This window comes from Bos grunniens, chromosome 17, assembly GCF_055505025.1.
Source record: "Bos grunniens cultivar Pamir isolate PY7600 chromosome 17, Bosgru_T2T1.0, whole genome shotgun sequence".
NCBI lineage: Eukaryota > Metazoa > Chordata > Mammalia > Artiodactyla > Bovidae > Bos > Bos grunniens.
The window spans coordinates 44,354,036-44,377,474 of NC_141181.1; the positions used below are offsets into that span (position 1 = coordinate 44,354,036).

General features: G+C 43.7%; 2 protein-coding genes across 44 annotated transcripts in view; one reads left to right on the plus strand and one right to left on the minus strand.

Annotated features, from left to right (window-relative positions):
- The window catches only part of ZNF605 (zinc finger protein 605), a 63,102-nt gene extending 50,578 nt beyond the window's left edge, over positions 1 to 12,524 (minus strand). For 3 of the 39 annotated variants that reach the window (XM_086347066.1, XM_086347064.1, XM_086347049.1), the window contains exons 1-4: positions 12,236 to 12,524; positions 9,548 to 9,580; positions 7,643 to 7,764; positions 5,598 to 6,861 (exon numbers count right to left, since the gene is read on the minus strand). In XM_086347066.1, coding sequence (XP_086203192.1) covers positions 5,598 to 5,801 — 204 coding nt within the window. In that variant the 5' untranslated portion in view covers positions 5,802 to 6,861; positions 7,643 to 7,764; positions 9,548 to 9,580; positions 12,236 to 12,524. Of the gene's footprint in view, positions 1 to 5,597; positions 6,862 to 7,642; positions 7,765 to 7,865; positions 7,941 to 9,547; positions 9,581 to 10,095; positions 10,617 to 12,235 lie in introns of those variants that run through there. The other 36 variants (XM_086347072.1, XM_086347088.1, XM_086347057.1 and 33 more) reach the window with 29 other exon arrangements.
- Positions 12,525 to 12,576: 52 nt separating this feature from the next.
- LOC147355248 (uncharacterized) overlaps positions 12,577 to 23,439 on the plus strand; it is a 70,905-nt gene continuing 60,042 nt past the window's right edge. For 2 of the 5 annotated variants that reach the window (XM_086347048.1, XM_086347047.1), the window contains exons 1-4: positions 12,577 to 12,684; positions 18,221 to 18,371; positions 18,536 to 18,588; positions 19,028 to 19,272. In XM_086347048.1, the coding sequence (XP_086203174.1) occupies positions 12,681 to 12,684; positions 18,221 to 18,371; positions 18,536 to 18,588; positions 19,028 to 19,272 (453 nt within the window). In that variant the 5' untranslated portion in view covers positions 12,577 to 12,680. Of the gene's footprint in view, positions 12,685 to 18,125; positions 18,372 to 18,515; positions 18,589 to 19,027; positions 19,273 to 23,439 lie in introns of those variants that run through there. The other 3 variants (XM_086347043.1, XM_086347046.1, XM_086347045.1) reach the window with 3 other exon arrangements.

The window sequence follows — 23,439 nt, forward strand, 5'->3', positions numbered from 1 at the left end:
TCAAACGCCTCCATACCTACACTGAAACCAAGCACCACACAAGGGCCAACAAGTTCCAAGGCAAGACATACCAAGCAAATTCTCCAGCAACAAAGGAACACAGCCCTGAGATCCAAGATACAGGCTGCCCAAAGTCACTCCAAAACCATAGACATCTCATAACTTATTACTGGACACTTCATTGCACTCCAGAGAGAAGAAATACAGCTCCACCCACCAGAACACCGACACAAGCTTCCCTAACCAAGAAACCTTGACAAGCCACCTGTACAAACCCACACACAGCAAGGAAACGCCACAATAAAGAGAACTCCACAAACTGCCAGAATACAGAAAGGATACCCCAAACTCAGCAATTTAAACAAGATGAAGAGACAGAGGAATACCCAGCAGATAAAGGAACAGGATAAATGCCCACCAAACCAAACAAAAGAGGAAGAGATAAGGAATCTACCTGATAAAGAATTCCAAATAATGATAGTGAAATTGATCCAAAATCTTGAAATCAAAATGGAATCACAGATAAATAGCCTGGAGACAAGGATTGAGAAGATGCAAGAAAGGTTTAACAAGGACCTAGAAGAAATAAAAAAGAGTCAATATATAATGAATAATGCAATAAATGAAATTAAAAACACTCTGGAGGCAACAAATAGTAGAATAACAGAGGCAGAAGATAGGATTAGTGAATTACAAGATAGAATGGCAGAAATAAATGAATCAGAGAGGAAAAAAGAAAAAAGAATTAAAAGAAATGAGGACAATCTCAGAGACCTCCAGGACAATATTAAACGCTACAACATTCGAATCATAGGGGTCCCAGAAGAAGACAAAAAGAAAGACCATGAGAAAATACTTGAGGAGATAATAGTTGAAAACTTCCCTAAAATGGGGAAGGAAATAATCACTCAAGTCCAAGAAACCCAGAGAGTCCCAAACAGGATAAATCCAAGGCAAAACATCCCAAGACACATATTAATCAAATTAACAAAGATCAAACACAAAGAACAAATACTAAAAGCAGCAAGGGAAAAACAACAAATAACACACAAGGGAATTCCCATAAGGATAACAGCTGATCTTTCAATAGAAACTCTTCAAGCCAGGAGGGAATGGCAAGACATACTTAAAGTGATGAAAGAAAATAACCTACAGCCCAGATTATTGTACCCAGCAAGGATCTCATTCAAATACGAAGGAGAAATCAAAAGCTTTACAGACAAGCAAAAGCTGAGAGAATTCAGCACCACCAAACCAGCTCTCCAACAAATACTAAAGGATATTCTCTAGACAGGAAACACAAAAACGGTGTATAAATTTGAACCCAAAACAATAAAGTAAATGGCAACGGGATCATACTTATCAGTAATTACCTTAAACGTAAATGGGTTGAATGCCCCAACCAAAAGACAAAGACTGGCTGAATGGATACAAAAACAAGACCCCTACATATGTTGTCTACAAGAGACCCACCTCAAAACAGGGGACACATACAGACTGAAAGTGAAGGGCTGGAAAAAGATTTTCCATGCAAATAGGGACCAAAAGAAAGCAGGAGTAGCAATACTCATATCAGATAAAATAGACTTTAAAACAAAGGCTGTGAAAAGAGACAAAGACGGTCACTATATAATGATCAAAGAATCAATCCAAGACGAAGATATAACAATTATAAATATATATGCACCCAACACGGGAGCACCCCAATATGTAAGACAAATGCTAACAAGTATGAAAGGAGAAATTAACAATAACACAATAACAGTGGGAGACTTTAATACCCCACTCACACCTATGGATAGATCAACTAAACAGAAAATTAACAAGGAAACACAAACTTCGAACGATACAACAGACCACTTAGACCTAATTGATATCTATAGGACATTTCATCCCAAAACAATGAATTTCACCTTTTTCTCAAGTGCACATGGAATCTTCTCCAGGATAGATCACATCCTGGGCCATAAATCTAACCTTGGTAAATTCAAAAGATTTGAAATCATTCTAAGCATTTTCTCTGACCACAATGCAGTAAGATTAGATCTCAATTACAGAAGAAAAACTATTAAAAATTCCAACATATGGAGGCTGAACAACACGCTGCTGAATAACCAACAAATCACAGAAGAAATCAAAAAAGAAATCAAAATTTGCATAGAAATGAATGAAAATGAAAACACAACAACCCGAAACCTGTGGGACACTGTAAAAGCAGTCCTAAGGGGAAAGTTCATAGCAATACAGGCATACCTCAAGAAACAAGAAAAAAGTCAAATAAATAACCTAACTCTACACCTAAAGCAACTAGAAAAGGAAGAATTGAAGAACCCCAGGGTTAGTAGAAGGAAAGAAATCTTTAAAATTAAGAGCAGAAATAAATGCAAAAGAAATAAAAGAGACCATAGCAAAAATCAACAAAGCCAAAAGCTGGTTCTTTGAAAGGATAAATAAAATTGACAAACCATTAGCCAGACTCATCAAGAAACAAAGGGAGAAAAATCAAATCAATAAAATTAGAAATGAAAATGGAGAGATCACAACAGACAACACAGATACAAAGAATCATAAGAGACTACTATCAACAATTATATGCCAACAAAATGGACAACGTGAAAAAAATGGACAAATTCTTAGAAAAGTACAACTTTCCAAAACTGGACCAGGAAGAAACAGAAAATCTTAACAGACCCATCACAAGCACGGAAATTGAAACTGTAATCAAAAATCTTCCAGCAAACAAAAGCCCAGGTCCAGATGGCTTCACAGCTGAATTCTACCAAAAATTTAGAGAAGAGCTAACACCTATCCTACTCAAACACTTCCAGAAAATTGCAGAGGAAGGTAAACTTCCAAACTCATTCTATGAGGCCACCATCACCCTAATACCAAAACCTGACAAAGATCCCACAAAAAAAGAAAACTACAGGCCAATACCACTGATGAACATAGATGTAAAAATCAATAACAAAATTCTAGCAATCAGAATCCAACAACACATTAAAAAGATCATACACCATGACCAAGTGGGCTTTATCCCAGGGATGCAAGGATTCTTCAGTATCTGCAAATCAATCAATGTAATATACCACATTAACAAATTGGAAAATAAAAACCATATGATTATCTCAATAGATGCAGAGAAAGCCTTTGACAAAATTCAACATCCATTTATGATAAAAACTCTCCAGAAAGCAGGAATAGAAGGAACATACCTCAACATAATAAAAGCTATATATGACAAACCCACAGCAAACATTATCCTCAATGGTGAAAAATTGAAAGCCTTTCCTCTAAAGTCAGGAACAAGACAAGGGTGCCCACTTTCACCATTACTATTCAACATAGTTTTGGAAGTTTTGGCCACAGCAATCAGAGAAGAAAAAGAAATAAAAGGAATCCAAATTGGAAAAGAAGAAGTAAAACTCTCACTATTTGCAGATGACATGATCCTCTACACAGAAAACCCTAAAGACTCCACCAGAAAATTACTAGAACTAATCAATGATTAGTCAATACTAATCAATGATTATAGTAAAGTTGCAGGATATAAAATCAACACACAGAAATCCCTTGCATTCCTATACACTAATAATGAGAAAACAGAAAGAGAAATTAAGGAAACAATTCCATTCACCATTGCAATGGAAAGAATAAAATACTTAGGAATATATCTACCTAAAGAAACTAAAGACCTATATATAGAAAACTATAAAACACTGGTGAAAGAAACCAAAGAGGACACTAATAGATGGAGCAATATACCATGTTTATGGATTGGAAGAATCAATATAGTGAAAATGAGTATACTACCCAAAGCAATCTAGAGATTCAATGCAATCCCTATCAAGCTACCAACAATATTCTTCACAGAGCTAGAACAAATAATTTCACAATTTGTATGGAAATACAAAAAACCTCGAATAGCCAAAGCTATCTTGAGAAAGAAGAATGGAACTGGAGGAATCAACCTACCTGACTTCAGGCTCTACTACAAAGCCACAGTCATCAAGACAGTATGGTACTGGCACAAAGACAGAAATATAGATCCATGGAGCAAAATAGAAAGCCCAGAGATAAATCCACACACATATGGACACCTTATCTTTGACAAAGGAGGCAAGAATATACAATGGATTAAAGACAATCTCTTTAACAAGTGGTGCTGGGAAAACTGGTCAAAAACTGGTCAACCACTTGTAAAAGAATGAAACTAGAACACTTTCTAACACCATGCACAAAAATAAACTCAAAATGGATTAAAGATCTAAACGTAAGACCAGAAACTATAAAACTCCTAGAGGAGAACATAGGCAAAACACTCTCTGACATACATCACAGCAGGATCCTCTATGACCCACCTCCCAGAATATTGGAAATAAAAGCAAAAATAAACAAATGGGATCTAATTAAACTTAAAAGCTTCTGCACAACAAAGGAAACTATTAGCAAGGTGAAAAGACAGCCTTCAGAATGGGAGAAAATAATAGCAAATGAAGCAACTGACAAACAACTAATCTCAAAAATATACAAGCAACTCCTACAGCTCAATTCCAGAAAAATAAATGACCCAATCAAAAAATGGGCCAAAGAACTAAATAGACAGTTCTCCAAAGAAGACATACAGATGGCTAACAAACACATGAAAAGATGCTCAACATCACTCATTATCAGAGAAATGCAAATCAAAATCACAATGAGATACCATTTCATGCCAGTCAGAATGGCTGTGATCCAAAAGTCTACAAGCAATAAATGCTGGAGAGGGTGTGGAGAAAAGGGAACCCTCTTACACTGTTGGTGGGAATGCAAACTAGTATAGCCACTATGGAGAACAGTGTGGAGATTCCTTAAAAAACTGGAAATAGAACTGCCTTATGATCCAGCAATCCCACTGCTGGGCATACACACTGAAGAAACCAGAAGGGAAAGAGACACGTGTACCCCAATGTTCATCGCAGCACTGTTTATAATCGCCAGGACATGGAAGCAACCTAGATGTCCATCAGCAGATGAATGGATAAGAAAGCTGTGGTACATATACACAATGGAGTATTACTCAGCCATTAAAAAGAATACATTTGAATCCGTTCTAATGAGGTGGATGAAACTGGAGCCTATTATACAGAGTGAAGTAAGCCAGAAAGAAAAACACCAATACAGTATACTAACGCATATATATGGAATTTAGAAAGATGGTAACAATAACCTTGTATACGAGACAGCAAAAGAGACACTGATGTATAGAAGAGTCTTATGGACTCTATGGGAGAGGGAGAGGGTGGGAAGATTTGGGAGAATGACATTGAAACATGTATAATATCATGTATGAAATGAGTTGCCAGTCCAGGTTCAATGCACGATACTGGATGCTTGGGGCTGGTGCACTGGGACGACCCAGAGGGATGGTATGGGGAGGGAGGAGGGAGGAGGGTTCAGGATGGGGAACACATGTATACCTGTGGAGGATTCATTTCAATATTTGGCAAACCAATACAATATTGTAAAGTTTAAAAATAAAAAAAATTTAAAAAAAAAGAAATGCCTGGAAGCCTCATCCACCCACAGGTAAAACGACTGGAGGACAAACAACTTACCTGTGACTTCATCATCTTCCCCAGTTCTGGAAAATCTGCTCTCTCTGTGACTTCTCTCTGTCCTGATACTCTGAACCTCTGGTCAAAGATAGGAATGCACCCCAAGTCCTGAGGCCTCTTCTTTCTTATCTCACACAAGTCTTGATCCTGAGACCCATGGCCTAGAGTTGCAATGGGAATCTTATTTGAGATGATGTCATTCATTTGGGGACCTCAATCTTGGTTCTCTATAACTGGGAACTCAGATGGGCTATTTGCTAGCGCTAAGGAACAAGATGGAGAGTGAGCTACTGGCACATGTCAATCGAGCCAACCACAGCCAGGCCAGGCCTGCAGCACACTTTGTGCTCTGCAGCCCAGCTCCCACCTGGGAATGCCTGACGGGAGCCACCTGCCTTGTTGGTTCAACCAAAGGCTCCAGGGGAGCCTAACACTTGAAACCATTCTGCAGGGGCAGCAATAAAGTCTGGAAAGACAGTCCTGGCTCACTGACCCTGCAGCATCTTTTCCCGAGGGCACTTAAATGAAATGCCTGGCACTGGTGCTACAGAATAAAATGCAACTCACTTCCAGGCAAGATAGGGGACAGGAAAGAGCTTTTAGATCAAGATGGAGAAGCATCCTGGGGTGCTGGCCCTCTACTCCAAAATCAGTCTTGGAACCAAAGGAAAGCATAGATCAGAGGAACTAAAAGAAATGGCCAAAAGAAGGTATGAGACCTCAGGGGAGACAGGCCTTGGGGAAGCTGACACTTGGGTGTGGGTTTGCAGCTGATCCACAGGGTTACAACCCAGAGTAGACACCACAAGAGAGGCCTAAAGGAACCTTTACCATCCTTTCTTTCTGACCTCACGCTCGGGCAAACACTGCCTGCTCCTCCCTCAGAAACCAGCACAACAGCCCAGGCCATGGGCTCCCAAGGGGTGACAGGAGACAGATCAAAATCTCTGCTGAGTTTAGGCATCACAGAACTGGCAAGGCTCCCAGCTGCCTTCAGGCACATTTGCATCTCCCACCTTCCCATGTACCCTAGAGAAAATGCTCCACAGCCTGCTTCTTTCTAAGGTCTCTGGTCCCTGCTCAGAAGAGCTGCTTGCAGAGGGGGTGATATGGGGCTATCCAATGGTTCTGAGGTCAACACTGCTGGCCCTGGGGCCCCTTCCCTCCCCTCTGCTTCCAAGGCCTGGTCTCAGCCCTTCTCTAATACAATTACTGGAGCAGGAGAGTAGACAGATAACACCTTTAGGGTGATCCAACTCAGAGCCTGTGAGGGTGAACAAAAAGAAAAAGACCCCTCAGATCCCTATTTCAAGAGCATTTACTGTAGAAAACATGTAATTACAAAATCTTTCTCTGCCCCTTTGGGATGTACGTAAATCTTTTCTAAAACTAAGTTTAATAACTCATCAGTGTCTTTCTTATGGACCTAGGAGGTGTCTCTGAAATCATCCAGGTAGACACATCCCTATCTCCTGGTCTCTGGGAGGATAGCAGCCTGACTGGCCTGACTGTGGCACCCAGGTCCAAGCTGGAAAATTAACTCCCATCATAAAGACATGAGAAGTGTATTTTTCCTTTGGGTGAAAGCAAGTAGCTAAAACAGTAGCCATTCCAACTATCAGGTAAGTTTAGGATGAACTGTGTGTGACAGATGATCCCTTAAGACTGTGTTGCAGGTCTGTCTAGCAGGTTGTACCTGCATGGCTACAGAAAAGAACACCATCTCTTCCTGTCTCTTGCAATATTTTTAGCAGATTGTCTAAAGTGGACATCACATTCTGGTTTAATTTTTATTCAATAATAAAACTATTCTTTCTCTTCTATTTTTGTGGAGAAGTTTTCTGGATTGGTTTGTTAAACTGTATCCACAAAGAATCAAATAACCACATAAATAAACACAACTACTACTTTAAAAACTTTTTAAAAGATCACAAACTGTAAAACAGAGATCACCTTAGGCAGAATTATCGGAATAGATGGACCAACAGTTAAGATCAGCATGATCACAAATAAAATACTACATCTTCATGCACACAAATACTTACACTTTCAATTTCTCCACCACTCATAAGCCAGGTCACTGACATCAGCCAGACACCGGATCAGAGCCAAGGACGCCACAGGGGCGGGGTCACACAGGGATGTGATTTCCTTCATGAGGGTACACCTGAAAGGAAGTGTCCAAAAACACAGTTCCTGGTAAACCTGGGGACACGAGGGACAAACTCTGTCTCCTTACTGAGATCTGTCCAGTGCTGTGGTCCAAACCTGTGGTCTGGGAGTGACTGCTGGGCGCCCCCTGAGATGTTCGTGTTCCTGGCTTGGTCCCCACAGGCTAACAGGCTGCAAGGAAGACCAGATGTGATGGACAATCAATGGACACTTTTCCAGAAAGTAAACTGAGAAAGAAGAGAACATAATTCCTACAGGAGATCCAGAGCAGGAGCCTGTTGTTCTATTAAGAATGGCGGGAAGGGGAAGGAGGCATCCTGAGTGTCCCAGTTGAAGAGAGAGAGATGTGTGGACTCATCCTTCACAAGTGAGGGCAGAAAGTTATGCCTGGGTGTCAGCACACTGCCAGGTTTTGCTCCAGGGCCACTAACAAGAGTGGAAAGAACATTGGCCCCTTTGAGGTCCTTCCTGCCACCCTCAGGGTTGGGCTGAGGGCTGGAATCAGACAAAGGAAGTCTGCTTTCATCACCACCTGCTTAGGAGCCCCAAACTGCTCAGTCGGCAAGGGAAAGAGAAAGGAAACCCAGGAACACTGCTCAATGCCAGCCAGACCACAAACCAGCTCCCAGCATCGTCGATCGAGGGCCTTGAGAGATCAAGAGAAGACACAGGCCAGGGAGGGAGGGCAGGTCCCAGTGTGGACCAGGTACAGAGAGGACCTGCAGTGAGTCAAGAACCAGCGAGGCTGGAAAGACAGACTGGATTTTGAATTTTGACTGAAACAGTGGTAGAGGGCAGAACAAGGGCATCCAGGGCAGGAAGAACTCCTACTGGTGGGAAGGGAGAGTAATGCCATGGGTTCTGCCCACATGTGGGTGCAGCGGACACAAAGATCAATGTCCCCCAATGAGACTGGACTCTCCTCAGTCCAGTGTGAAAAGCGTGGTGCTTGAGAACAGGTCTCTCAAGAAAAACTTCCTTTGAGAGCAGAGAGTGACACCCAAGGGAAAAGCACCTCCTCCTGGGACATGCAGGGAGCTCTTTGGGGCTCCTGGGCAAGGGAATGTCCCAGTGGTCTAGGAGGCTGAGGGAAGAGACTCCAGAGTCAATGCTTTCCAAACCTGGGCTCCTTGAGATGCAGGCCCACCTGCCCTGGAAGCATCTATCTCATCTGGACCCCTTTTGGGTTGATGCACAGGAGCCCTCCTGCAGCTTCTCTGGAAAAGGGGACGTGCTGACTGTACTAACACACAAAACAGTCACTCTGTTTCTCCCTCAGGATCCAACATACTCCTGCACTCTGTTCTCACATCCACATCAGATCTCTCTCACTCACACAATCATGCTCACACTCTCTCTCTCACACACACACACACACCCCAGTGCATACACACACACTCACAGTCTCATTTATGGCTCAGGAAAGCAACAATTTGTTAAGGGTCTCTTACTACTGGGCCCTGCTCTGGACACATGGGAGAGACCACAAAATAAGACAGATGATCCCTGCCCTCTCAGGTGGGATACAAACATCAAAAAAATTTCTGACTGTCAGAGAGCTCAGAAGAAACTTCAAATGTGACAGACAAGTGGGTACATGGAGGATACTCCTTGGAGATGACTCTTAGCTGAGCCCTGAGGAGGTGGAGCCCCCTTTGGAAGGCCATAGGCCAACCACACCCATGTAGGTGCATCAGACACAAGTGGGAGGATTCAGAGTCAATGGGGTCACTGAGAATTCTTAAGAAAACATTCAAGTAAAAGGAGCCATCACTCACCAACAAGGCCACACAGGTGCTGGATGAGAGGGGCTAAAGAACAAAAGACAACATAGTTATTGAACAGAGGTCACAACCTGAGAGTCTTGCCTGAGCCCACACATGATCCATCCAAACCCCAAAACACCACGCTCACAGGCCCTGCAATCACCAACACCCACAGCCCCTAAAACACACGTTCCAAAGACCACCTCAATCACACTAACTGACCACCTGAGAATTCCCCAGCCCCAATAACTGAACACAAACCACTGACCCTCACGTGTCCACCATCCCTCCAGGGTGTCTGGGCCATCAGTTAGACACACTGTGGGTCCCCAACACTCTTCTTGCAAAGCTCCCAATCACCAACAACCAGTGACAAAACCAATCCACAGAAGTATGTGAATCAATGAATCCCAAAGTCTCTCACCACAGCTTAATCCCCAATCAGACAGTACAGAACTGTTTGCTCCTGGTCACAGCAGGCTCTCCCTCACTCAGCCCTGCGCATAGCCACAGGTATCCCAACAGACCCCTTAGTTGACTACAATCCCAGAGCCCCTTACCTCTGATTCCCACAGGTTTCTCAATGTCACCAAGAAACCCCATCACTGGCTCCTCCAAATCCCACTCAAAAATCTCCAGGCTCCTCGTTGACTAGAAACTGTCACTGGAATCTCACATGCTGAGTCCCAAAGGACACCTGCAGACCTCCCATCACTCCCTTCTATGGGTACCCACCCACTCACCTTCACAGGTGCAGGCTTGCTAAATCCCATCACCACCTACCACCTAAACTAGCCCCCGTCACTAACCCCCCCAGTGGTCCCCAGCCCCTCATCACATAGGGTTGCCAGCCACTCACCTCCTTGATATCCACTCTCTAGTCCACCCTGTGCTCACCCACCACTTGCTGATATCCCCACAGCTCATCACTCTGCAAGGGCCTCCAGAGCCATACAAACACCAACACCCCCAGCCCCTCCAACAATGCCAAATACCATCCCCGTTTTCCACTCACTCATAACCCCCAACAGGCCACCTATCAACTTAAGCGCAGACCCCCAACACTGATACACAGCCCCCAACCTGACATCTCGGTCACCAGATCCCCAAACACAGACCCAGACCACTCACCAGCCCGGGCCACCCTAGTCACTCCCCTCCACTAAAAAAGCTACCACTAAACTGTCAGGCCAAAACAAATACAGGGCTTCCCTGGGGGTCCAGTCGTTAAAGAGTCTGCCTTGCAATTTAGGGGACACCAGCTCAATGCCTGGTCAGGGAAGATCCCACATGCCTCAGGGCAACTAAGCCCACACACCACAACTAATGAAGCATGTACTCTAGAGCCCAGGCTCCACAACAAGACAAGCCACCACAAGGAAAAGCCTGAGCACAACTGAAGAGCAGCTCCCACTTGCCACAACTAGAGAAAGCCTGCATGCAGCAACGAAGACCCAGCACAGCCAAAATAAATAAGTGAATCTTTTAAAAAATGCAGACTTGGCAAAGAAATATTTCACTCCAAGAATTTATTATCATGGGTGGTGCAGGGTGCTGAAGTAGGGAAAACGCTGTGGCCCTAAGAGGTAGAAGCATCTCGGCAAGGTGTCAGGATGCCGGATCAAAGGGCAGGGTGACCAGATGGCAGATGACAGGACATTTCACCAGAGGCTGGCCATTTCTCAATGGGCGGGCGGCCGGGGGTGGTGGGGCGGGGTGTCAGGGCTGTAAGGCTGCTCAAGCTGCAGTGCACCAAAGTTCAGGAAACTGTAGGAAGAAGAGAAGCTGAACCAAAGAAGTTTGGTTAATAACTGCTTTGATGTGTGAGGACAAACAGTTCAGCTAATCATTGATGAGGTAAAGGATGAGAGGAGTTGGTATCATATTTATCCATGGCCTTGTCACAGGTAAACAAGAGAGTCCTGTGAGGGGAACAGGATTCTTTGCAAGAAGGTGTTTCCTTGAACCCTGGAAAGGGGAAGACTTCTTAACCTTCCTGTTTTCCAGGAGCACAGGGAACAAAGTCTAACACTGCAGCAACCAAAAGGCCTGTCAACGAAATCCTCAGTTCAACCACTCGGAGCCCTCTCAACGCTGCCCAAACAGACTCCCCTCAAGGGCCTTATCATTCATCCCTTTGGGTCCAGTCCCCAATCCAAGGCACCCAAATCATGGATCACTAGAGCCTTAACTATTCCTACAAACCCTCAATCCACTTCCCCAGTGCACAGTGACACCAAGCAGCCCTTCATTCACTCCAGAGGGTGACCTCTGGGCTCCCTCTCTCCCAGCGCCTGCTGTCGCCGCCCCCGCTCCCCGCCTCCAAAAAAAAAAAAATCCTTCCCTCCACTGGTTTCACAACAATTCATCCCTCCCTAACCCCAAATTATTGATTTCCACAGACATTCCAATATCTCAACCCTCAAGTGACCCCCAAATTAATCAGCTTCACGGTCTGCTTCACAGTCCCTTCATCGCCCACCACCACCGGAGGCCTCTCCCGGACCCCCAAATCTCCCTCCAGACTCCCACACCACCGACACTTACACCCAACCCTACAGACCCCAATCCTCCAAACCTTGCCCCTCATCCCGCTCCCTCCCGCTCCGCTCTGCTCTGCCACCTCTAGCCCTTACCCCGCGCCGCCCCGCCCCCTATGCCGCCCTATGCCCCTCCCCCACAGCCTCACCCGCAACGTACCCCCGCACCTGCACCGGAATCGAAGCCTGCGCAGCAGGAAAATCCTTCCGAGCCTCCCCCAGCTCCCGGCTCCGGAGCTGGTTCGTACACACGCCGGCGTCGCCCCAAGCCGGTCCGCGCCGGGGTCATCACACGGCCCCAGTCGGACGCAGAGGCCACAAGCAGCCCACAGCCCCGTCCCCGCCCCAGCCCCAGCCCCCCACAACCTTACCCCTCTGGTCTACAAAACCGAGGCGGACGCGGCTGGGCCGCTGCAGTGTCCACGCAGAACTACATTTCCCAGAGTCCCACTCGCTTTAGAACTACATTTCCCAGAGGGGCTTGCGGCGCGCCCCCCTGAGGGACAGGTGTGCTCTTTCCTGTTGCAAAACGCTTTGTGGCTGAGCTGTAAGGTACAGGGGGCGCTTCCTTCATAATCTGCACACAGTCCTTTTCATTTTTGATCATGCGTAAGTGTTAAGACGCTTCAGTCATGTCTGACTCTTTGTGACCCCATGGTCTTTAGCCTACCGGGCTCCTTCGTCCATGGAATTCTCCAGGCAAGAACACTGGAGTGGGTTGCCATTTCTTTCTCCAATGCATGAAAGTGAAAAGGGAAAGTGAAGTCGCTCAGTTGTGTCCGGCTCTTGGCGACCCCATGGACCACAGCCTACCAGGCTCCTCCGTCCATGGGATTTTCCAGGCAAGAGTACTGGAGTGGGTTGCCATTGCCTTCTCCATTGGTTGCTTTAGGTACAGTTAATCTTCAGTTCCAGGGTACATTTGTTCCCATTTCTTTGAGGCCAATTCTCAGCACTGTGGCAACAGGACCCATTATGTTGTGGGTACAGTCTGTTCATCATGTAGTTAACTTTTTCACCCTGGTGTTTTTCGTATCTATAAGACTGCTCCCGGGATATGATTCAGAATATTATCTATAGCCCTTGAGAAAGAACTGAAGGTCCTTGACTATGCTTAATGACTATATTATTATTATTTGATCTCCTTTGACTGTTTTCCTTTGTTTCTGCATTTCTCATTTCTCCAATTAAACTTATTCTTTGACTAAAGTTTTCCACAGACAAAAGGCAGGCAGAGGACATGGTGGGTAAGGACTCTAGGGTCCTGTTCCATTTCAAAACCACAGAAAGAGAATGGAAGATCAGGGAAGCTGAGACTGAGAAGAAATTGTTATAAAAAAGACAATTTTTAAATGGAGAAATAATTTTTCTAAGCATATTCCATATAAATCAATGAACAAATTCAATATCTAAAATAATCTGTTTCCAAGATTGGGAATAAAATAAATAGGAGTACTTTTTTACCCAAAGCTTAGAACTTAAGTAGAAAAAAAAAAATTAGACATGCAAGGAGGAAACAAAGAATGACGTGCTATAAAGGCCATAAGAATAATTTACATGGTTCAGATTACAAGTCCTACTGCAGTTCATAAATATGGTGAGATCAAAATTCACTGGGACAGACAAGAATGAATTTTGAGGCTTTGCAATATGACTTGAGCATTGAAAATGTCACACAGTGCTTTCTCATGCTGTGACTGTCCCAGGATGAATTCATGTATCAGGGGAATCAGTAATTCTAGAAATAGAGGACCTAAGAAATTTTATTTTTGCCTTCCTTACATCCATTCCTTTTCTTCTGATAATTTATCTCAATTTCTCTTTAGGAAACAAGCTTTCTCCTATGCTTGATCTATGTGGTTTCAGTGGAGCTCCAGACAATGAAGTATTGGTTTTATACAATAAGCCAAGGGCTAGATCATTGGTCATTGTGACTCTTGTTCAGGGAAAGGAGACTGACTCTGTGAGAGTCAATCCCCATATATTTTCCAGAACTATTATGAAAGAAGTGTCAGTTTTCCTCTGCTACTTCATGAGGAAAGTTTGACTGAAAATGAGGCCAACCAGAAAGAATGGAGAAAGGGAGAAAGTAGTGTAATGCTGATTGAAGTTTTGAGTCAAGTCATTCCTGAAGCCTACTGCCTGTTCCTTTCAGTTATTATAAGAGCTATAATTTATTTTATAATTTACACATTATATTGGAGAAGGAAATGGCAACCCACTCCAGTATCTTGCCTGGAAAATCCCATGGACAGAGGAGTCTGGTGGGTTACAGTCCATGGGGTCGCAGAGAGTCAGATCCGACTGAGCGATATATAATACCTATGTTATATACATTTATGATATCTTCCCAGGTGGTGAGGGGGAAAGAAAGTACATTTATATACATTACATATACGTTTATATATTATATATATACATTTATATATGAGAGCTAATACATTTTCTCTATTAGTTTAAGCTAATCTGAGCTATATTTCTGGCATTTGCATCCAAACGAATCTTAAAAATTTTAATGCATTAATTAAGCATGGTTTTTCTGATCTCACAGAGACAACAGTGAGTAGTGGTTTGAACCAGAATCTTAGTTCCCTGCTTCCCTTAGTTCCCAGTTCAAGAAATGAACCTGGGGTAGCTGGGGTGAAAACCAGGAATTCTAACCACCAGAGAGGCTAGAGGCTAGATTTGAAGCTTCTCTGGCTCTTGTCCCTGTTGAAAACAAGTGTTTCAGGGAGACAAAAACTTGAAAACAGGCACAAAATTTATTATTAGGGACACAGCATAACATGTGAGAGAGCACACAGAGAAGCATTTTATTTATTTAAGACAAAAACAGGGCAGAAACATGCACCCAGAGAAGAGGGCGGGCATCCTGCTTAACAAGGAGTGTGCCATCCGAGGGTAGTTCTTCTGGGTCTTTGTTTTTCTCTGGCCAATTATCTCGCTTCCTTCTCCCCATCTGACCTGGACCAGAGCTCTCCCCAATTTGCATGTACATCTTTTGGCCTATTATGGGATAGCACCCCCTTCCTTTTTGACCCCAGAGGAGCCTTTCTGTGCATGAGCGGTCAGGGCAGGTCTCCTTGATCTCAAAAGTGATAGACGTGGTCGTCGTATCTATTTTCTTCAGCAGAGTTCGGCTCCTGCCTTAAACTGTTTCCTTTTTAGTGTCAAGGAAAACAAAACTTCAATTTACTCATCTTGACAAATTCCAATTGCTCAGCCCTGTAGCCCATCTACCTTCTACTTCATTTCCAGCATCAATTCCCATGCCAATTAAAACAAATGACAACAAAAACCTAAGCTAAATCGCTGAAAAATACAGAAACAAATAGGTATGCATTTATTCATTGTTGTAGCTTTACTTCCTTTTTGCATGCAGTTGCCCCGATCACTGTCCCTAATCTTCTATGAATAGAATGGTTATCTCTGTGTTGTATTCTATCATACCTTACACACTCTAATGTTCTCCTTAGTTTCCTCTTTGCTATACACTGTCATTAATTATTCTTACAGCTATCTATTTCTGTCACACACTTTCCCAAGACTTCCTGCCATTTCATTATAAACCAATATCAATCCTAGGACCTCGTCCCTAAAAATAGTTCTGCACTGTTTTAAGGCAGTAGCAGTTTTATATTATAACAAAAGGTTCAGAATTATGAATAAGGGGAATTAATCCAATTCCCCTTAGAATTAGACTAAGGTCTAATATGGTAAGATCTCAAAAGACAGTAGGATTAGGGATTATTCATTTAAATTTACTTAAATGACATAAAATGACAATTCAAATGGGAGAACAGCCTAAGAAAGATCTTAAGTGCTGAGTTTCCTTCCATCAGAGAACAGGGCATAGAGCGTTAGGGATTTGTTAAGAATACAGTTTGTTTGGGAATTTTATGAGATCATAATAGCGACTGAGCAGTTCTGGGTTCAGATAGAAAGGGAAGATTAAATTGAAGGTAAGTGGAATAAAAGAAAGAGCTCAGGATTTGGATTTCTAGTGATGTAGACATTTACAGTACATTGCATTTTCACTTCAATTCAGTTCAAAGTATTTTCTAATTTTCCTGTGATTTCTTCTTTGAGTTAGCAATTACTTGAAACTGTGTTTTTTAATTTCCAAAAACCTGGAGACTTCCTACATTTTTCTAGGGTTTATTTCTAATTTAGTTCTACCATTGTCAGAAAATATACTTTTAATGGGTGCAGTCTTTTCAAATTTATTGAGATTTATTTTGTGATCCAACATAGGACTATCTTGGAGAATGCCCCATGTGCATGTAAAAGTTATGTATATTTAATATCTTTAGTTACAGTGTTCTATATATGTCAGTTACTTTGAGTGGATTCACAGTATTATTTCACGTTTTTTCTGTCCTTGCTAATTTTGGATAATTTTTTTTCTTTTATCTTTACTATTTCCTCTGCTTTGCCTTTTTTAGGTTTACCTTGTTTGGGGTTTTTTTTAATATATATATTTATTTATTTTGCCTGCTCTAGGTTTTCATTGTTGTGTGGGGCTTTCTCTAGTTGTGGTTCACAGGTTTCTCATTACACTAGCTTCTCTTGTTGCAGAGCACGGGCTGTAGGTGCCTGGGCTTCAGTAGTTTCCCCAAGTGGTGGCAGGAGTTGCTGCTCACCTCCTTTGGCGTGCAGGCTCAATAGTTCTGGCACCTGGGCTTAGTTGCCCCGAGGGATGTGGGCTCTTCCTGAAACCAGGGATCTAACCTATGTCCCCTGCATTGCAAGGCAGATTCTTAACCACTGGACCACTAGGGAAGCCCTAGGCTTACTTTGTTCTTTAGCTTTTTGAGAATTCAATTCTTATTGTTTTGTTTTTACTGTTATAACTACTATAATTACTTATGCTATGCTATGCTTAGTCGCTCAGTTGTGTCCAACTCTTTGCAATCCCATAGACCATAATCCACCAGACTCCTCTGGCCATGGGATTCTCTAGGCAAGAATACTGGAGTGGATTGCCATTTCCTACTCCATATAATTACTTAAGATTATGAAATTTCCTGTCATCATTGCTCGTAGTTTCTCCCACAAATTAATGCATAGTGTTGTCTACAGTTTTGTATTTCCCTATTTGCTGTCAGTTGAAGATAAGACTTTTTAAAAACAATTTTTTTTCAGACAGAAAGACCTTTTTAAATTATGCTTTCAATTTATAGTTAATATTGCCTAGCATATCAGTAAACAAAGGATATTGCAGCCTTCAAGCCATCACATTACAGCTACCTGACTGTGAGCCTTGAGGGGGTCTCAGGATGAGAAAACACAGACTACTGGCCCCAGATAGCTGAGGTACATATCAAAGGAATGATTTCAGTGAGCACAGACTATTGTATCTTCCCATAGATGGAAAAGCAGTAAATCCCTTAACTTGAGCTATCTAGTTTTCTTTAATCAATAATCTTTTGATGTTCCAACGACTAGATCTTTGTTGCAAAAACTCCTACCTATCCTGACTTCCCCTTGCCTCTTCAGAGCAGTCCCCTCTCAGAGTTATCTGAGCTGCTGTGTCCCAGGCTTAAGTCCTCAGTTTTGCCCACAGAATCAAACAGAACACTAACTTTCAGGTTGTGCATTTTTTTCCAGTTGACTATTGTTTGCTCTGTCTTGGACAACCGCACGTTTGTGTGTCCCAATATTGATGTACTTCTACTTCTCATCTACTATACTTTCTCCTCTATAAAGTTGGTAACTATTATTTCGTGCACTGATATTCAGTATAACACTGATATACTATTTTATAACCCTGTGCACTGCGCCTCATAGTCTCACACGGTGTCGTTCTCTGCTGTGCCTTCCTCTACGAACTCTACCTGGTTTGGCCTCAAGACCGAACCACCGGCCACTGTCCAGACGCTAGCTCTTCTCTGAACAGCGGAGGAAACGACCTATACCGACTCTCTTAGAGCCCGCCCGCCTTTCCCATGAGGCCTCGCCCGTCTATCCAGGTCCTCTTCCTGCACAGAGGATTCTGGGAGATGTAGTTTTCTGCCCGGCGCTGGTCGTCACGTGACGTACTTCCGCCTGCGCCGCCCTGCGGCTGTGAAGGAGTACGCGCCTAACAGGCTGTATCCGTCAGGGCTTCTGTGCTCAGGGGCGGGGCGGGGGCGTTCTGTTTCAGAGACTGCGGAGCTAGCTGAGACGCGAAGTTACCCTGGCCCAGAAACGTCCTGTGCGAAACAGGATCTTGACCAGCTGAGCCCCCACGGTCGATCCCGGCGTAGAAGCAGCCAGCCCGGCCTCGGTCCCTCCCGCATCAGGGCTACAGAGCGGTACAAACTCATTGTCCAAGTTCCCTCTGCCCGGGCCCGGAAGCCCCTTCCCTAAGAGGGACTCAGCCCCGGAGGGGCAGGTGCCTGGTGCCCGCGGACCCCCTCTTGGTGGGCGGGGTGGGACCAGCAGGGATATCCTCAAAGTTCGGTTCTCTCCTCCGCAGCCTGCACGAAACAGCCCGGGATGGCCACCAGGTTCCCGACAGCTTCGTGTTCGGTAAGTAGGGACTTTTTCACTTAAGAAAGCTGACTCGGCCGTGAGGGCGGACCTCTTCATCCCTTCATGGTCACACCAGGGCCTGAACTCACATATTCCCCGCCATCCCCCTGAGTCTCCAGAAACGTTCCTTGTCTTCTGGCACTTGGTGTCCGGTGCCCTGTCCGTGGGCAGTTACTCTGCTTTGTTGTCTACAGCGGACCCTGAATTCTGAGGGCAGTGAGGGCCCTTGTGAAGGAAATGATCCTCTATCGTTTCAGGTTTTCCACACACAAGTATAGAGTTGTCTTCGCGTCCAGATTTCAGGGCATCAGCAGGGAAATTATCTCCTTTTTGTTCATTAGCTTGTTCAGATGTTTGTATACTGAGTACCCTCGTGAGCTGGATCCAGAGATTGATGCTGGCAGTGCAAAGAAATCACGTACGTTTCTTGTTTTAGAGGAGCTGTGGTCTGGCGCACAGAGTCGTTGGGCAGGATGGCGGGGAAGGAGTTTAAGGATTCAAAGCGGGAAGGAGCAGTGTTGTGAGAGGAGAGAGCCAGTGGACCCTCTGGACCGTGCAGGTGGTTGGAGGACTGAACCAGAGGGAGACTTAACAGCGAATGCTGAAATCCTGAGCTGTTGGTACACCGGTGATGTGTCCGGTCTTGAGAACACTGTTGGAAGAAGTATCCAGGGACAGAGTGTATGTAGCTTTTTTTATTTTTCCCTTTCCTTCTTTTAAGATTTATTTATCTTTGCCTGTGGCTGGGGGTGGTGGTGGCGGGGGTAGGTCTTCCTTGCTGCTCCGGCTTTCTCTAGTTGCAGTGAGTGGGGGCTACTCTCTAGTTGCAGCGTCTGGGCTTCTCATTGCGGTGACTTCTCTTGTGGTGCACAGGCTCTGGGGCAAGCGGGCTTCAGTAGTTGCAACATGTGCGCTTAATAGTTATGGTCCCTGGTCTCTAGAGCAGGGGCTCAGTAGTTGAGGTGCAAGGGATTAGTTGCCCCGAGGCATGTGGGATCTTCCTGGACCAGGAATCAAACCCATGTCCTCTACAGTGGCAGGTGGATTCTTTACCACTAGACCTCAGAGTGTAGCTTTGTAGGTATTTTAATATGTGGTGCCTACAGTTGAGTCTCAGGTGGGAGTTTTCAACTAACATGTACCGATTAAAGGCACCTATGTTAGTGCCTTTAACAATAGGAGTTATAGGTATAGGAGTAGAGCACCAAAAAGGACCAAATAGAGGCCTCAGGACAATGACAAGGGCTGCATTAAAGAGGGGCTGGGGTGCAGGAGAGGTGAGAGAACATTTGGAGAGTGGTTTTTCCCCTACAAACTTGAGAAAAGAGAACTTCTTAGAAGCCATGATGTGAAATTCCTTGAAAGTATTTCATAAGGCCAAAAGGTGCTTCTTGGATTTCAGAATTTACAGGTCTAAAGCACTTTTTCCAGAGCAAACAGAATACCGGGTGTGCTACAGATATTCACCTCCTAAGAGGTGAAGGAATTGCATTAGGCTGTGGACAGCAGGATGTAAAGAAGTGATTAGTAATAGTATAGGTGGTGGTGGTTGTTCAGTCACTCAGTCATTTCTGACTGTTTGCGACCCCATGAATTACAGCACACGAAGCTTCCCTGTCCTTCACTATCTCCCAGAATTTGCTCAAATTCATGTCCGTGGAGTCCGTGATGCCATCCGACCATCTCATCCTCTGTCACCCCCTTCTCCTGCCCTCAGTCTTTCCCAGCATCAGGGTCTTTTCCAGTGAGTCAGCTTTTCATATCAGGTGGCCAAACAATTGGAGCTTCAGCTTCAGCATCAGTCAGTCTTTCCAGTGAATATGCAGGGTTGATTTCCTTTAGGAGTGTAGGTGGCACTAATGGTAAAGAACCTGAGTGCCAATGCAAGAGACAAAAGAGATGCAGGTTTGATCCCTGGGTCTGGAAGATCCCCTGGAAAAGGAAATGGCAACCCTTGCCAGTATTCTTGCCTGGAAAATCCCATGGACAGGAGCCTGGTGGGCCAGAGACCATGGGGTCAGAATGAGTCAGACATGACTGAAGCGACTTAGCACATGGACAGCAGGATGTAAAGAAGCAATTAGTAATAGTACAGTAATAGTATTTTTTTTAGGTGATCAAGTATGACAGGAAGGGTTTTGGTGTCAGGGGGAAAGGATTTCATTAAGGTGGCCTGAGGGATACAGTTAACCTCAAAAACCAATTAACTTTTTGTCTTTAAACAATAATTATACAGAAAGTACAATGAGAGAATGTATTTTCGATAGCAATTAAGAAATATAAAATAAATGAACATTATAAGTGTACTGCTGCTGCTAAGTCGCTTCAGTCATGTCCAGCTCTGTGCGACCCCATAGACGGCAGCCCACCAGGCTCCGCCTTCCTTGGGATTCTCCAGGCAAGAACACTGGAGTGGGTTGCCATTTCTTTCTCCAATGCATGAAAGTGAAAAGTGAAAGTGAAGTCGCTCAGTCGTGTCCGACTCCTAGCGACCCCATGGACTGCAGCCTACCAGGCTCCTCCGTCCATGGGATTTTCCAGGCAAGAGTACTGGAGTAGGTTGCCATTGCCTTCTCCATTATAAGTGTACAGGACCTATTAATAAAGAAGACTTTACAATTATTGAATAACATTAATAGACACCACTCTTGGCCTAGGCACTTTGTGTGTGTGACGTCATTAAAGTCTCAGGGCCCTTTGAGGCAAGTATGTCCCCATTGTACAGCTGAGGAAACTGGTGAGGCTGCCCACAGTCCCAAACTAGTAAGGGAAATGAGACGAGGGTGGCAGAGCTAAGATGCAGACCCACGCAGAGTGTCTTCAGAGTCAGTGCTCTTATTGCCCTTAGGACCTAAGAGACTTTGACAAATGTAAACTGTATTTCCTTATTTTTGAGTGCATGTATTTAGCAAACATTTATTGACTCTTATGCCAGGTAATTTTCTAGGGTGTGTAGGGATGAACAAGATTAACAGGGCCCATAACCCCATGGAGGGTGTGGGAGGTGGTAAGACATATCAGAGGAACATCATGAACAAAACTGTGGGTGTTTGTGCACATGAGAGTGGCTGGGTGGCTACTTGTCTTGGGGCAGCATTTAAGCAGAATCTGATTGACAACTTGATGATCATGGGCAGATGAAGGCACAGAACATGACGCATTCCAGGCTTTGGAGGCAGCTAAGTTGGTGGCCTTGCCGTGAGAACCAGCAGATGCATTGTGTAGTGGAAAGAAGGCATATGGCCAGAATGGGGAGCATGTGAGAGCAGGGCTAGCTTGTGAAGGGCCCTTTAAGTGTGCAAACGATCATCTGGAGAGCCCAAGGAGTTTATTGTATTTTATGTTTTATTTTGAAATGATTTCAAAACTAGAGAAGTGGCAAAAGTAGAATAAAATAACCTCCTGTATTATATTAAAAAAAAAAAAACACTCTTCACCCAGATTCCCCCATTGTTATTTTGCCAAGTTAGCTCTGTTATTCTTTCTTTACTTGTGTATGAGTGTGTTTGTGTATGTGAATTGATATAAAAAGAACCACAGAGACTGAAGTTCAATGTTACTTTCTACCAGAGTGGGTTTCCCCTTTGCTTTGTTGTACAGATGGGGAGTGACTGATCATTTCATCTAAACAGGCATCAAGCTGGTTTGGGACTGGATTGCTGCTTTAGTTGAACTTGGATCACCTTGTTTTCAAGGGTGTGCTGATCGCAGGCTCCTTCCTCGCGTACTTTGTGCCCTTGGTGCCTCGAAACCATGGGAGAATCAGTCTGCCTTTCCTGCTCAGTTCCTGCACTGACCACGCTCAGCAAACACTTGGTGGGAAGAGCCTGCTGTCCAGGGTGGGCACCGCAGGGTCTACTGGTTTCTTTTTCTCTTGGTGTCATCCTCTGTCTCAGCTGAGCCCACCCTGCCTATTCTCAGGCTGGACAAATGCCCTCAGCGAAGTAAACAGCCAGAGCACTCTTAGCTTATCTCGGAAGAGCTCTCCCCTCTTTGGAATTTGGCTCATTTAGTTCTCCTTTCATCCGTGGGTCTCGATGTTCATGGATTGTAATTTACCATTAATTTTCTAGTTGTAGCAGCTATAGTCCAAATGTATAATTTTATTTATCGTGAATGAGTATTAGAAAATACTTACCATTAGATGAAATAAAATGCAATATCTTCGTATTTTGATAATACATTGAAATTATAAATTAATTTGTTGAGATATTTATACCATATTGAATCTATATATCATAAATGTTACTCAGTTACTCAGGTCCTTGTAAACTCAGGTTTCTTTTTTCTTTTTTAAAAAAATATGAATATATTTGAAATATAGTTGATACACCATATTATGGTATTTTCAGATGTACTACATAGTGATTTGACATTTGCATACATTATGAAATGATCTCCGCCCCAAGTCTAGTAATCTGTCCCCATATGATATATTGACCATATTCTTTATGCTGAATCCCCATGGCTAATTTGTTCTATAACTAGAGATTTGTACCTCTTAATCCCCTTCACCTGTTTCACTATCCTTCCACCTCTGGCGACCACCTTTTTGGTATCTGTATTTATGTGTCTGGTTTTGTTCTGTTTATTTGTTCATTTAATCTTTTAGATTCCACATGTAAGGTCATATGGTATTTGTATTTCTGTCTGATTTATTTCACTTAGCATAATACCTTCTAGTTCTAGCCATGTTGTTACAGATGGCAAGATTATGGGTTTTCTTTTAATGGATGAGTAATATTCTAGTATGTGTGTGTGTCTGTGTGTTGTATGTTTATCTATTCATCTGTCAGTAGATACATTGCTTCCTGTATCTGGGCTATTGTGTTTTCTTTTTTTATTTTT